This window comes from Morone saxatilis, unplaced genomic scaffold (assembly GCF_004916995.1).
Source record: "Morone saxatilis isolate NCDOM2014 unplaced genomic scaffold, NCSU_SB_2.0 Contig8, whole genome shotgun sequence".
In the NCBI taxonomy this organism is placed as follows: domain Eukaryota; kingdom Metazoa; phylum Chordata; class Actinopteri; family Moronidae; genus Morone; species Morone saxatilis.
In genome coordinates, this window is record NW_023340257.1 from 13,531,099 (window position 1) to 13,546,182 (window position 15,084).

Below are 15,084 nucleotides of genomic sequence, written 5' to 3' on the forward strand. Positions count from 1 at the left end.
TTTTTATATAATAATATAAATAATTCACATGGTTGTTGTGTTCCAGAGCCATGACCAGAAAGAGGCAGTATGGTGAGGTGGCCAACCTGCTGCAGGGAGTGGTCAATGTGCTTGAACATTTCCACAAGTACATGGGCATACCCCAGATCAGACAGCTTTCTGAGAGGTAACTAATATGCACACACGCACACACATATTCACTCACCAGCGATATGTGAGGGTATTCCTTGACATATTTTTCCTCAAGTACACCTTCTTTGAGTGAATGTATCTATGTGTAGGGGTTTAGTGTCTTGCTCGAGCTCAATTGGGCTGTTTGGGGAGCAGAATGGCTGTAAGAACAGCTCATTTCCAGTAGCCAGTTCTGAGCTTGATCTCTGCTTACAGCTAAAATGTTCCATAGCTTGTCAGCTGAACTGTTGAAAAGTGGTTACAGTATTTGGCTGGAGGTGTTTTGCGTTCTGCATCCTGTTTATGCAGAAATTCACACACATACACGCACAATGTCACACATACAAGAACACACAGGAAGGAAATCCAGTGAATAGTTTTGTACAATGCCAGCATTTCTTCCTTTGTGAGAGATTAGAGGCGTGCTTTTGGGACTGTGTTTATATCTCCATGTATATGCTTCCACTTTTGTGTGTGGGAGATGCAATTTTTACATTACACACTTTTTTACACAGATTGTTGTTCTTTCTTTCAACACGTATATAAAATATGGTTATACAGTTTAAACATATAAACGTGCAGAGATTTACACACAAACACACACACACACACACACACACACACACACACACAGAAAGTGCATTGGTATGCTGCTGTTTTCCATTTCCATTTTTGCTATTATTTTCCAAGAACACAAAAATAGATTTTGGACGCGCTGGCCAAGTTGATGTTCAGATTCAAAGTAGTGCTGATCCCCAAAAACAAAAACAAAAAAAGCATGACCTTCTGTTCTCTTTTGGCTGAGGTGTGGCAGACAGTGTTCATACCAAATAACAGCTGTGTGGAAGAAGTGACTCTGCGAGAGGAACAGATGATAGGAGAGACACAGGGAAGGGGAAGATATGGAGGCAGCTGGACATAAATGGTTAATAGAGTATCAATATCTACATATATATATATATAGCACATTTAAGTAGTAAAGACTACATAGGATATTTCGACATTTAAAAAAAAGCATAGTTCAGTTTTAAACCATTTTTATAATTCAACAGGGTTACAGGCTAAATGCATATTAGAGCCTCCATCTGACATTTCCCCATTCCTTCCTTTACTTATTTTATTCAAATAGAGAAATTAGCCTTTTGTCCTGACAGTCCTTTGAAGTGTGACTAAATTCAGTCAGTGCAGCTTTCACCTTTGAACAGGATCTACTGTGATTATTTTTTTAATAATCCTTTTTTCCTCGTCGCCACTTAATGCTTCTCCCACGGTCTCAACTATAATGCTTTTCTCACTGTCTTAACTGCACTGCGACTGTCACAGTTGAGCTGACAGACAGTTAGACATAATGTTTGGCTGTTTTGCACTATGTTACTACTGTGTGTGTGTGTGTGTGTGTTGTGTGTGTGTGTGTGTGTGTGTGCCACTTGATTTATTGGACAAAATGCAGCCACAGACTGAGTACAGTCAGACCTGCTGCTGCTGACAGCTTGGTCTCAGTCAGATAAAAGAAGTTACTGTTGACTGCTCCAGACTCATACTGAGTTGCTGAGCAGAGAGAGGTAGATAGTGGAGTTTTACTCTACTAGTTCAGTTGGCATCCATCCGTGACACTATCTCTCCACCCTCTCCTGTTTATTCTGGATCATTGTCATGGCTTTGGGTGCTGTCCTGTGTTAATCCGCTCTGGATGCCTTTGGGTGAACGCTGGCGACTCAACAGACTCAGATTGTCTTGCTCAGTATTTGTTTTCGCTTTACTGACGTGAGTGCTCACATTCATAGCAAAGCATGCACATAAAGACACCTGCAAACACGTGTGCTGATATTGAGACTGAAAAATATTGAAGAATAATTGGCTGTGACAGGTTTTAGCGATTGTATAGCGTGTGCTGTGGCCTTGAGGTTTGCCCTCAAGTTACTTGTAAACAGCAAGCTGATGGCTTTAAAATGCTTGTAGAGTATTTCTCTGCAATTCTGAAATTCCAGGATGATAATTAAACTAGGTATCTTTCAATTGTTAGCTGTTATACATAAAAAGTATGTTGTATATTGGAGGATTCCACAGGATATTGCCAATATTTCAACATGAGGTTTGTCTGATTAAGAAAATAATGAATCATTTATTGTGATTTGTTTTTTGTCCTATCTAGAGTAAAGGCAGCGCAGAGTGAGTTGGGGACTCAGATCCTGGCAGATTTTGAAGAGGCCTTCCCCTCTCAAGGCTCCAAGGTAACAGATTTATGGGTTTTCTGGACAAATATTATTCAATTTATCCCTATTTAGCCAATATCCTTGTCTTGTTCTCCTCCTGTACAAAACTGAATGTCAATATTTTATTTCACAATCCATCCAGAGACCAGGTGGCCCCAGCAATGTTCTGAGAGATGCCTGTCTGGTGGCCAATGTGCTGGACCCACGCATCAAACAGGAGATCATCAAAAAGTTTATTAGGCAGCACCTCTCAGAGTACCTGGTATTATTCCAGGAAAACCAAGATGTGAGTTAGAATTTAAATTCAATACAAGACCGTATCTAATTCCAGGAAATATCTTATTACCTCATTGAAAAAGGTGGTATTTAAGTGTTGATGAAAAAGTATTCTACCCTGTTTCTCAGGTTGCATGGCTTGACAAGATCGATCGCCGCTATGCCTGGATCAAACGGCAGCTGGTAGACTACGAGGAGAAGTATGGACGCATGTTTCCTGAGGAGTGGTGCATGACAGAGCGTATTGCTGTGGAGTTCTGCCACATCACCAGGTAAACACACACAGACACACAAATGCGGCTTTAGCCTATTTTCTTGATATTTAATGCTTTCTCTGTCCCCAAGAAAAGAGAAAAAAAGAATAAAAGAAAAAGAAGTTAAATGTAATTAAATTAAATAGGCAAAAATGGAGAAAGTGGTTGTGGGACATTTTTGCATCATGAAGTAAACCACACTGGCATGGCACGCCTGGCTCGAGTTTGTGATTTGATGCATACTTTCAGTGCAGTTGACGTAGGTGGCCTACATGAGCAGTGACCTAGAGGCCTCAATTCTCAGTCTTTTCCCCTCTGCTACACGAGAAAAGAAAGAGTGGCACACTATTTGTGTGTTACTCATCTGACAATAAAAACACATCTGGCCAAAATTGCCGTAGTGTCATTAGAAAAAAGCCTGACAAGACATGTTTTGTTTTTTTTAAAGGACAGATGTAAGACTACAATTATGTACTAACAAGGATTATTGGAAACATTTTGGGATGTCATTTAAAGTGTAGAAATAAGAGGTAACACTCAAGGTTTTTTGCATGTGTCTTTCAGGGTGGAACTCGCCAAAGTGATGCGAACACGGGCTAAGGAAATTGAGGTGAAGCTGCTTTTGTTTGCCATTCAGAGGACCACAAACTTCGAGGGTCTTCTGGCCAAACGCTTCACAGGATGCACCTTGACCGACGTACCTGGAGTGAGAAAAGCACACACAGACACACAATGCATGCTGGTCTCCAGGCGCATCAAATTCTTCAAGCAGAAAATGTCCCAGAAATATTTCTTTGATGTTGCTTGCTTTCATTTGTGCCATAGTCACACTTACATGAAACAGATTTGTAGTTTGTTGTATCCTATACACACACAAAGAGGTACTCTTGGTGTCACAGCCTGAGGAAACCTTTTAATCCAGGTCATGTTGGCATGTGGAGGTTGAAGCCATAAACAGAGAATGGACAGATTATGATTATTATTTTGTTGGAGCACAACTAGGCCAAGCTTGTTCAGAACTGATAATATTTAGGTTAGACAGAGGCCCTTTTGTCTTTAGTTTAGTTTACACCAATGCCTGTTGGGTTCTGTAATTCAATCAGGGATTTGGTTGAGTGGAATTTTATAATTGGAGATGCAGTTTCATCAAAGCCTCTCGTGAAATGGTCTACATAACCATGGAAAGTAATGAAACCTGGACTTTATTTTAAAGAGATTGTGATATTTGCAGAAAGAGTTCTGTTAGGCAAATGTACTATTAGCATGTGATGCCTTTGTTGAAGTCAAACCCCTTTTGATGCTTTAATAATTAAAGATTAGAAAAAATACTGAAGTTTCATCTGTGTTTTTATAGCAGAAGAGGCCAGAGAGTCCTCTGGAACCCACTAACCCTTTCCTGGAGGATGAGCCAGGTGAAGATGTGGGCACAGAGAAGGACGAGGATCTGACTAAGGTGAGTGGACCCTGGAATGACTCTGTCTGACCTGTTCTGCAACATAATATGACTGAGGAGCTCTTTAGGCCAAATAATGTTAATTTCATTTTTATTTTATTTTTAAAGTGCTCCTCTCAAAGGGAATATATGACTCATACTCATTTGCTTATGAAGAACAGTAGTGCACTTAAATGTTTTCCCATGTACAACCTTAACTTAGAACCATGTGGCATTATTTTGAACACAGATAATCTTCTATGCTTGCATAGTTGTATATAATCCATTTTCTTCACTAGATATCAAACATAGCTCTGTTGGCAGTTTATTAGATACACCTAGGTAAAAGTACTCCGCCTTAACATAACACCCCTGAAATGAAGTTAGAAAAACCTCTCAATATAACACAAGCTCAACAGCATCACAAACTACAGCTTCCAAAATGACCATAAAGTTGAATCTGCAGCTCTTTAAAAGAGTATCGACAAAAGCCGAACATTATAACCTTTTTGTACCAATGATTTATTGCAGGGCTGTTGTATCAGTTATAGCTAGGTGGAGCTAATAAAGTGGTAGCTGAGTGTATTTTAAGCATGGAATGTCAATTGCTTCAGTTTCTAACATGTTACACGTAACACTGTATCAAATACAGAATCTCCGATCACGCCTTATCTTTAGAAATTGTTTCACTAATTAGTACACAAAGGGGCTACAGCTAAAACCTGTTATTTCACTAATTCCTCATTTTCTCTCCATTGTTTTAGCCCAGGAAGCCGAAAGCTCCAGACAACCCTTTCCATGGCATTGTCTCCAAGTGCTTTGAACCTCATCTATATGTCTACATAGAATCCCAAGACAAGTGAGCAACACACACAGACATACAAGCAGGCAAAGCCAAACTTGGTCATGGTACACAGACCCAGAATCAGGAGCAGGTTGTGTGTAAAGCTGGCACATGCATCCTTTTTCCATTGCCCACTCATCAATCAGATCCCCCACCTCCCATTCTACTGCATTGCCTCTTCTGTCTTTCCATCTCTTGTTCCTGTACATGCCTCTGTCTCCACTGTGGCAGAAATGTTTCCCATTAGCTGCACGACCACAGACGCTGAGAGAAAGAGAGAGGGAGGTTGAATAAGTGCTGCCACAGCAGATCTGACTATTTTCATTCCCACCTCCTTTATTTTTTTCTTTTCGGTACCCCTTCTCCAGTCTCTTTCTTTCTGTGCAATGTTTGTTTGATTTCTTCTTTCCACATCTCAATCTCTCATTCTGTTTTTTTTTCCTTTCCCTTTTCTTTCTTGTCTCTCTGTTTTCTTCCTGCCTTATTTTTTACACTCCTCTTCCTTCTTTGTGTGCCACCATCCTTCACGTCCCTCCCCTATCCCAGTCATGGTGATCGCTCCTAAAACTGAACACAGTCCTGGGACTGCTGCTGCTTGCATGCACCCCCTGGCTCTTGACTCTCTAGAGCGTTAAATGCCGTTTGTCTGTTCAAGGGAACAGGATTGACCTATTCCACAGCTACAATCTCATTTCAGTTCAGTCCAAAGGCCTTAAGCAGGCAGCAGCCAGATCAGCTTGTCCTCAGTGGGACATAGCAGGAGAGAACAGTGGCCTGCTTGTTTTGTCCTTGGCTTTAGTTCCAAGATTCAGTAGGATTGGGCCACACCGACTGACTGTGGACCTGTTGACTATTGTACTGAGGATTTTGATATGCTTGGAATATTTTCTCCTATTTATCCATCTGGCTCTCTGTCTGTGTGCCTGTTATTTTATCCTTTTATTTACTTATTGGGGTTAGGAACCAATCATATGTTTTTATTTGATTCATTTAATTTCGTGCATATGCGCCTAATCCAACCACGCTGTGTGTGCATATGTGTGTGCGTGTCTGTGTGAACCTGTGTGGGTTTGGCTGTACATTTTCGGCATCTGCAGGAACCTGGGAGAACTGATTGACCGTTTTGTGGCTGACTTCCGAGCACAAGGCCCACCCAAGGCAGGCACGGAGGAGGGCGGAGCAGTGCTGCCCAGCTGTGCTGACCTCTTTGTCTATTACAAGAAGTGCATGGTGCAGTGCTCCCAACTGAGCACTGGAGAACCAATGATCGCCCTCTCGACCATCTTCCAGAAATTCCTGAGAGAGTACGCCTGGAAGATCCTCTCTGGCAACCTGCCTAAGTAAGACTGGCTCAGGTTATACTCTTAACATAGAGCTAGTGTTCTCATTGTTTTTTGCAGGAAGTAAACTTGTCCCCTAGTAGAATTAAAACAGAGATTCAGTGTAGAAATAAAACATAAACACTACCATGAAATTGTTACAGGGTGTTAAATCTACAGTAACTACTTTTTTGCTGACAAAAGGCAGTCAAATAGCCTCAATATTAAGCCGCTTCCATATTTCCTTAAACTGGCTACACTATGGCAGTTGCTGAAGCCAATATGGAAGTGGCTTAATACATCCTGTAACAGCCTGTAGAGGCTGGCTGTAGGACAGCCTGACTGATTTGAAGTGACAGGGAAAACCCTCAGCTTCTCTCTTGAAATACAAAGTCAATACATTCTTAGTCCCAAAGTTATAGTCTCAGTAGAACATTTGACCCCCTCTAATCTGTGACCTGGTGGCTTTTCAAGTCAATTCTGTTTATATACCCCAAAATTATAAATTTAATAATTTTCCTAAGGGGCTTTATAATCTGTACGGCATACGCCACCCTCTGTGATCCATGAAAAGGCCAAAGCTAATAATGACTTGATATTACTAACAAGTAGTGTCTATGTATGTCTGTGTGCCATAGACCTCCAAAAACTACTGGAAACACATTATTCATTCATCCAGCTGACAAGAATACCCACTAGCTCGCTAGCATTCACTCACTAGTATTTCTAGTATTTCTAGTATTTCAACAATTTCCATCCACAAGAATAACAAAGTTTTCTGGGCATTACCACAAATGCAGATTTATTTGGGATTAACTTTTCATAAACTATCATGTCACACCCATATTTGTTCATTCTTTTGGTATGGCGATGGGGCTGTTTAGGAGCTCTGGTTTGAAACTTAATGTCTTCAGTCCTCGCTGTGTTTGATGGATTGGGATGGCATGCTATGAGGGATCTGGAGTTGGTTATGTTGTGGCAAAGCCTAATATGCTACCACCAAAAACATCTCTGGCTCATTGGCCACATTAGAACTCATCACTGGGCTGTGGTGCGTATACACACACACAGACAGATACACAGAGACGTGCTCTGTTTCTGTCTCAGATATGCATGCATGCTAATTACACACTTGTGCCCGCTGACTAATGTATACCATATTCTGAGTCGTGTACAAACACTGTTCAAAGATGCACTCAGACGCTTTGCAAGTGCATACACTTACAGACACACGCAGACACGGCCGTCCAATGTGGTGTGCTGTGAATTGGTTTTGCGAGGTTTTGAAAGGGGCCCTCGAAAGGAGCTTGAACTATGTTGTGGTTTTACCCACATGTCTCTGTTATGACGTTTATTAATGACTGGGTCGTCGTTGAAGCCTCATTGGCGCAGCATCCCGACACTTGTGTCTGCTTGTAGTTATGCCTGTTGTGTCTCAGTTACTAAAAATGATCTTCTTTACCTGTGGTTTAAAAAGATGGGTTCAACAAAGAGAGCTCAGAAGCAAAGGGGATCCACATTAGCCAGTCTTAGGAAAGACAGTACATAGCATTTTGGGGTTCATCTCAACTTTAATTCACCGTATAACTTATAACTATAACAGTAATCTCTGATCTAAGTCTAAATAAATACATTTAAAATTCACAAGACTGAAACAAGCTATCGCTCACAACTTGATAGATTGAAAGTGTTAACACTATAAAACGGTTAATCTTATTAGTAGACCTTAAACGTCAGCATTTTTCCCCTCTTTATGATAATCCCTCTTTCTCTCTCTGTCGCTATTTCTTTCTCTTTTACTGCTGTTTTTTTCTCTCTCCTCTTACGTCTATCTTGCCATCCAGATCCAGCAGCAACAGTGGAGGTCTTACCATCAGCAGTCTGCTGAAGGAGAAAGAAGGCTCAGAAGCTGCTAAGTTCACCGTGGATGAGCTCTGCCTGATCTGTAGCATCCTCAGTACTGCAGAGTACTGTTTGGCTACCACACAACAGGCATGCGCACACAAATAAGCACACAATCTTGCAGATGCACAGACCTGAACTGTCTAGGAATCTATTAAATTGAACTAGAGTGTTATCTGCAGTGACAGGATATGATAGCGTACATAAGAGATGCTTATCATGTAGCAGTTACAGGATGTTTGACCTGTGTTTCATCAGTGTTTTAAGGAAATCACTGTGACAGTTATGATTACAACACAACCTGAACGTTTTTATCCAAGCTGTTTGTTTTTCTTTCTTCCTTTTTTTTATATTTAAAAAGGATGCAGAAGTAATGCTTTGTATGTGTTTTCTTTTGTTTGTCTGTGTTCCAGTTGGAGGAGAAACTAAAGGAGAAAGTAGATAAAGTCCTGGTGGAGAGAATTAATTTGACTGGGGAGATGGATACATTCAGCACGTAAGTGGGCAGCTCTTGTTCTTTATAAAAAAAAAGAGCCTTTCTTCTTTTGTGTAAAGAATTATGGCAATTATTTACTTTCATGTTTTCTCAGTGTGATCTCAAACAGTATCCAGCTGCTTGTTCAAGATCTAGATGCTGCCTGTGACCCTGCTCTCACTGCTATGAGCAAGGTTAGACACACACACACACAATCACGCATCAGCTCATATAGTATATAAGATATTCAAATCCAATACCTTTTCCCTTCATTAAAAAAGTTAAAAGAACATGGAAAACATTATCATATTTTTGCCTTTAAAAGATTCTGTAAGATGCCGTAACACTGGTTTCTGGTGGTTTTCAGAATGTCTCTTTGCCAACTGTCATCGTTTGGAAACTTGAACATTTCCACATAATCCTGATGATATAATATAATATTCTAACACTACTTGTATGTTGGCTCAGATGTTAAAGCTTTCCTCCTCCCCTGTGTCTCTCCCTCTCTCTCAGATGCCGTGGCAGAGTGTGGAGCATGTGGGTGACCAGAGTCCTTATGTGACGTCAATCATCATGCACATTAAGCAAAACGTGCCTATCATCAGAGACAATTTGGCCTCTACACGCAAATACTTCACACAATTCTGCATCAAGTTCACAAAGTATAATACATACACACATACAGTCATACCCACATAATTGCTCTATCCATAAGCAATGATTAAAGGTTCCTAAAGTTGATATATTTTCTTTCTTTCCATAGTTCTTTCATTCCCAAATTTATTAACCACCTGTTCAGATGTAAGCCTATCAGCATGGTGGGAGCTGAACAAGTAAGTCTAATTTATGCTCATCTGTCCTAAAGCTTAATTTGAGCAGCACTGTGAGTCATCATCTTAAGCTCATTTTAAGCCGTACATGTATGTGCACTGTTGCATCATTTTTACATCAGGAAATGAATGCTGTACATTCACTATATGGACTGGTATACACGTTTAACCTTGAATAACTGTTCCTATGTGGCTGACTTTCTGTCATGTGTATCCTACCCCACCAGCTCCTCCTTGACACTCACTCTCTGAAGACGGTCTTGCTGGATCTGCCCTCCATAGGCTCCCAAGTGCTCCGCAAGGCACCTGCCAGCTACACCAAGATAGTGGTGAAAGGCATGACCCGTGCAGAGATGATCCTTAAGGTTAGAGGGAGAGGGAAACTTTTGGCTGTTTAGCTTTCAGGGGCAAATTTGTCTTAAGTGTGAAAAAGTGTAGAGCCTTTTCCTTAGATGAATGTTGGAAAAACACTCACTTGCTCCTAAGCCCACTAGAGATTCTTTTAAACAGTTTACCTTCACATATAAACTCAGAATGAGTTAACTGATGGATTTCAAGGAGATCCTGAGTTCAACTCTAAATACAAAGTAATTTAACATTATCAGAGCCGCTCAATCTTTATGGGACACTTGAGCTTTTATGACATTTAACTTGGGTGGCTAAATTCATGCTGGCCATCTTTACAACCATGGCTTCAGTTTCTGACCTTTAAAGGCTCTGAACCTTAGATAGACCCTTTTGTGTAAGTGCGGTCTGAATGACTTTTCTTTATCTCTTGTTTGCCGTTGTACAGATTTAATGTTGAAACTCTGACATATACAGTTAAACATTTGCTTTGGTGTTGACGCTAACGCTTGACCAAGAATAGTCTGGCACAACCTGCAGCTAACTGCTTTTTCCACTGATTGAGGTTCCATCGTTAGAAGCAACAATAGACTGAACAAACATTTCTCCTTTTGAGCGTTTGTGGTTTGACTGGCGAGCCAGAATTAAAATGTTTGTCTTGAGTCACTCAAGCAGATTATCTACTTAGAGTTTATTTTTGGGCAGAATAACCCTTTAATTGTGTCTTTAACCCCATTCACAATAGCACTTTATGAGCATGTTTCCATAAAATGATCCACCTCACATGAGGTAGGGAGGGAATAGGAACGGAGCTCATGCACTACTGGTTTAATGAGTGAAAGACGGGCCAACACAAGACACACGCACATATTCTTCAACACAGTATGTGGTTGACCTTGAGCCAGTGGAAAGGTGGGAGTTAGTAAATAAGTAAATGCATGCAACCATGCGTCTACTCACGCAAAACACAGTTGCAGTATAACAAGGTGTATATTGGATGTTGTTTTCAGTGAGGAGAGCAAACACAAGATTTAGCTAGTTGCCTCAGAATTACCTTATGCAACCCTAGAGGACACTGGTATGTGGCTGCCATAGATTAACCCCACCCTAATTAACTGTCCCTGGAGTGTTCAGAAATGCACACACACACACAAACACAACCCGAGTACACGCCTGCCTGTCCCTTGATTTCACTTGGACTCCCATCAGGCCTTCTTTCCTTCCTGAAGTTATCTTGGTTGGACTGTCTCGATTTTAATAGTCCTTCCTTTGCTTTAAAAAAAGTGGGACAATGGCAGACAGCAATATTTTTTATTTATGGTATTATCCTGTAACACTAAGTCCTTCTTAGTTCTACTTTGTTTTGCTTCAGACATCGACTGTATAACAAACCCCTCTCAGCATTTCATATTTGATTGCCTCCTCTGATTGTTTTCTACTGGGACGCACACTGTTCCATATGGCCAGTGTAAGGCCTTTCTTTTCCCTGGAAAAATGCCCTGAATGTGTATACATGAATTTCCTCTCATCTGCCACACATTAATGGGCTTTCACATTATAGAGCTATAGAATGCATTCACATCAGCCCTCTACTGTCTGCTTTTTTCTGAATTTGACTGCCAGCGGGCCCCTTCAGCTGGAATATGATCTATAGAGCTTCTGAAGACGTAGCTGACACTGCATGAGGGCCTTTGAGTGATCCACATGCATTACTGTGACAGCAGAATACAATACAAAATAATCTTTGTGGAGGCTAGAGATCTGATACTAAGAGAAATATCAAAAGAAAAACCCTGATAACAAATAAAACGATAGACAATCGATACAGTCCTAACAAAATTTAAAAGAAGTAGTGCTGCACAAGATAATATAATTAGATACAATCCAACATACTTTTTGTCCCTTGTGGTAAGAAGGTATAGAAGGATGAGTTCTCTGGATTGCATCCCTCTAATAAAACTGTTTTGAAAGAGACATACAAAGATCTCTTCTGTGGACGTTGTTGGCCTTGGCAAGAGAAAGACCATGTGAGTAAAGGCAAGCTTTTTGTACTGTGGCCAGCAGCTTAGCCATCAACTGTGTGCAACATCAAGGTCCCTCACAAGTAATTGCTTCCACCTTGGGCTGAGACTAATGTTTCTGAAAGACAAACCCATCAAAAGACGTTCAATACAAGAATCCTTCTGTCTAAGCCTCAACAATAGTGTTAAATTACACCCTGTGATGCTGTGACTTGAAATGAAATCTGGCATAGAAGAAGAAGCTGCAATTCATTGGGACAATTGAACGTTGTATCATCTTGTGTTATGGTCCAAGAGTTGATTTAATGATTTCACACTAATCAAAACTATCCTGTTGATGTTACAAATAGATGTGAAGTAGCTATGGTCCCAACAAGTATTCTTTTGTTTTTTCCTCAGGAGCAGTGAAACAAGCTATAAACCCACATTGACATATTATCACCTAATAAAGCTGTTTTGTGTTAGCAAACAGTTGCCTATTTACAAATCTAGCACACATGGACTAACATTAGCATTTATTTGTAGTTTGTGGTGTAGACTCCTAAGGGAAATAGCTGGCTCTTTAGCAGCCAAACGCTCCACAGTGTTCACCAGCTAGCTGCTAATTCTGTCTCTGCTGCTTGGTGCTGTGCAGGTAGTATCAGAGCTTGTTTCCTAAAAACAAAAAAGCTGCCTGCTGCATCAAACCATGCTGAAGAGAGGGCTAATACTGAACCAAAACAATAAGGTTATGTGTTGTAGAACCAAAACAGTGAGCTGAAAGATGCTAAAACGGTCCATAAAGCTAGGAGGAACTGCAGCATAATTCTCTGTGGGTTCATCACTACTAGCAACTCCTTTCACTTTATGCATAGTCATTTGATCCATTGTCAGTAAAGGAATATTGATGAGCAAAGCTTTAAACCAATCAGATCACTGCATTTTTCTACGTTTAAGATTCTATATCTGAAATATTTATGTAGCTGTCAAAGTATCAACTTTGAGTGTAAAAGATGTGGTTGTTGGCTTTGTGAGCCAGTGCTCAGTTATTTTCAAAGTACATATGATTCTTTCTTTCTGTCTGTCTGTCTGAGACGGCCTCTCCTGGCCGCTTCGATGCCTGTGAGACGTGGCTGTTTTCCATGCTCTTCCAGCCCAGCCCACCAAACTCCAACTCCCTCTCCCACCTCTGAAGTTCTCTTCTGGGGAGAATTTAAAAGGCAGACCCCCTTCCCCACCCTTGTTCAGCCCGAATGTTTTCCCCCTCCTTGACTCTATTGCTCTCGGTCTCCCTTTTTATACCCGTTTTCATTCTTAAACTCCCTCTCCCCCTTTCTTTTTCTTTTTTTTTTTACAAGGCCTACAGGCCTTTCCCTTGGCCTGGCTCCAGGACAGTTGCTAAGTAAATCACTCAGTCAGCAGGGCTAGTAAGAAAGCAAAGAATTCCACACAATCCTGAGCCTTTCATGCCTGCTCTTCTCTCACTTTCCTCCACTCTCTCCCTCCCTGCGCAGCTCACCTTCTCATATATTAATCTTACCCTGGGTAAAAAGGGAAGAGTAAAGCTTGAAAAGACGGATCGGGTCTTTTTTCTTTTTGAGCGAAACATTTTGTGAGATGATCCCTGTGTGCATGCGTATGCATGAGGTGGGAGGTGGGGGTCTGTCAGCCATGTGTTGGTCTGTCTGCCTGCTTTGTAGCGGCTGCAAGAAATGCTATCCGATCCACGTTTTCCACCCTGTCTCTATTGTTGGAAAAAAAATATAACAACCAAGAGAATCCAATCCAGAAAGACTTGTGCCCCATTAAACCTTTTCTGCCTGCTCTTGACTAATGCTGATTTTAGCCCAGACTCATTATACCCCAAAAATAATTACCGGTGAAACTAATTCATGCCCACTCATGCATGGAGTAATTGGTGTGTAAAAAGGGAAAAAAAGAGTGAGGAGTGGGCTCCTATATATAGAACGATAGTCTCGACTTTGTTTGCAGCTAGAACTTGGTCTTGTCAGTTCTAACCCCCCCCTCTCCCTCATTTGGGCCATAGCTGCCCCATGTGGGATCATTTAAAGATCTCTTTGGTCGTTCCATGATGGTTCACAGGAAAGGAGGGAGGGGTGAAACCAACATTAAACTCTACTTTTTCCGCAGGTGGTGATGGCCCCACATGAACCGCCAGTGGTGTTTGTTGATAACTACATCAAGCTCCTGGCTGATGGCAATCCTGAGACCTTCCAGAAGATTCTGGACATGAAGGTCAGTTTCATTTAACAGAACAGTTCAAAGTTTTGGGGAAATGTGCTTATTTCCTTTGCTGTTGAGAGCTAGATGAAAAGATCAATACCACTCAAATCTGTGTCTTCAGTATGGAGCCAGACCTCAAAGCCTGTTAGCTTAGCTTAGTTTATCTTGGGGAAACAGCTTGCCTGGCTCTGTTCAAAGGTAACAACATCTGCCTAATAGCACGTCTAAGGCTCACTAATTAACATCTGCACACAACAGCCAGTACAACCACAAGTTGTAGTACTTGTACGGATTTAAAAAAAAACAGATATAAGGTGCTTTAGAGTTGCTGGTAGGGGAATTTTGTTAATTTTAAACAGAGCCAGGCTAGCTGCTTTCTTCTGCTTCCAGTTTTTACACCAAGCTAAAACAACCGGCTGCTAGTTCCAGCTTCATACTGAACATACAGATCTGAGGGTCGCATCTCACTTTCATAAAAAGGTGCAAGTAAGCGTATTTCCCAAAATGTCAAACTATTCCTTTAACATTGTAACTTTTTTTTCTCTCATTTAGCCTCTATTTGAAACCTTGTTTGAATTATGGGGAAATATTAAAGTCTAATAATAACAATAATACATTTTATTTATAGAGCGGTTTTCAAGGAACTCAAAGACACTTCACATAAGTTAAAATACATAGATCTACATGTTTTCCCCAAACTGCTTTGCATATGTAGTCTAACCTGTGTTGTGTGGTGTGTGTGTGTGTGTGTTGTTGTGTTATGTGTGTGTGTTGTGTGT

At 40.9% G+C, this 15,084-nt stretch overlaps 1 protein-coding gene across 2 annotated transcripts in view; it reads left to right on the top strand.

Moving 5' to 3' along the window:
- Positions 1-14,317, top strand: part of vps53 (VPS53 subunit of GARP complex) — a gene marked incomplete at its 3' end in the record, with an annotated part of 22,407 nt that extends 8,090 nt beyond the window's left edge. Inside the window, 15 exon segments of one of the 2 annotated variants that reach the window (XM_035679605.1) lie at positions 47-166; positions 2,324-2,402; positions 2,527-2,670; positions 2,790-2,932; positions 3,479-3,620; positions 4,269-4,367; positions 5,111-5,205; positions 6,288-6,530; positions 8,354-8,501; positions 8,825-8,907; positions 9,002-9,080; positions 9,400-9,548; positions 9,650-9,719; positions 9,944-10,081; positions 14,213-14,317. In XM_035679605.1, coding sequence (XP_035535498.1) covers positions 47-166; positions 2,324-2,402; positions 2,527-2,670; positions 2,790-2,932; positions 3,479-3,620; positions 4,269-4,367; positions 5,111-5,205; positions 6,288-6,530; positions 8,354-8,501; positions 8,825-8,907; positions 9,002-9,080; positions 9,400-9,548; positions 9,650-9,719; positions 9,944-10,081; positions 14,213-14,317 — 1,837 coding nt within the window. 2 annotated transcript variants of the gene reach the window in all.
- Between the last annotated feature and the right edge of the window lie 767 nt (positions 14,318-15,084).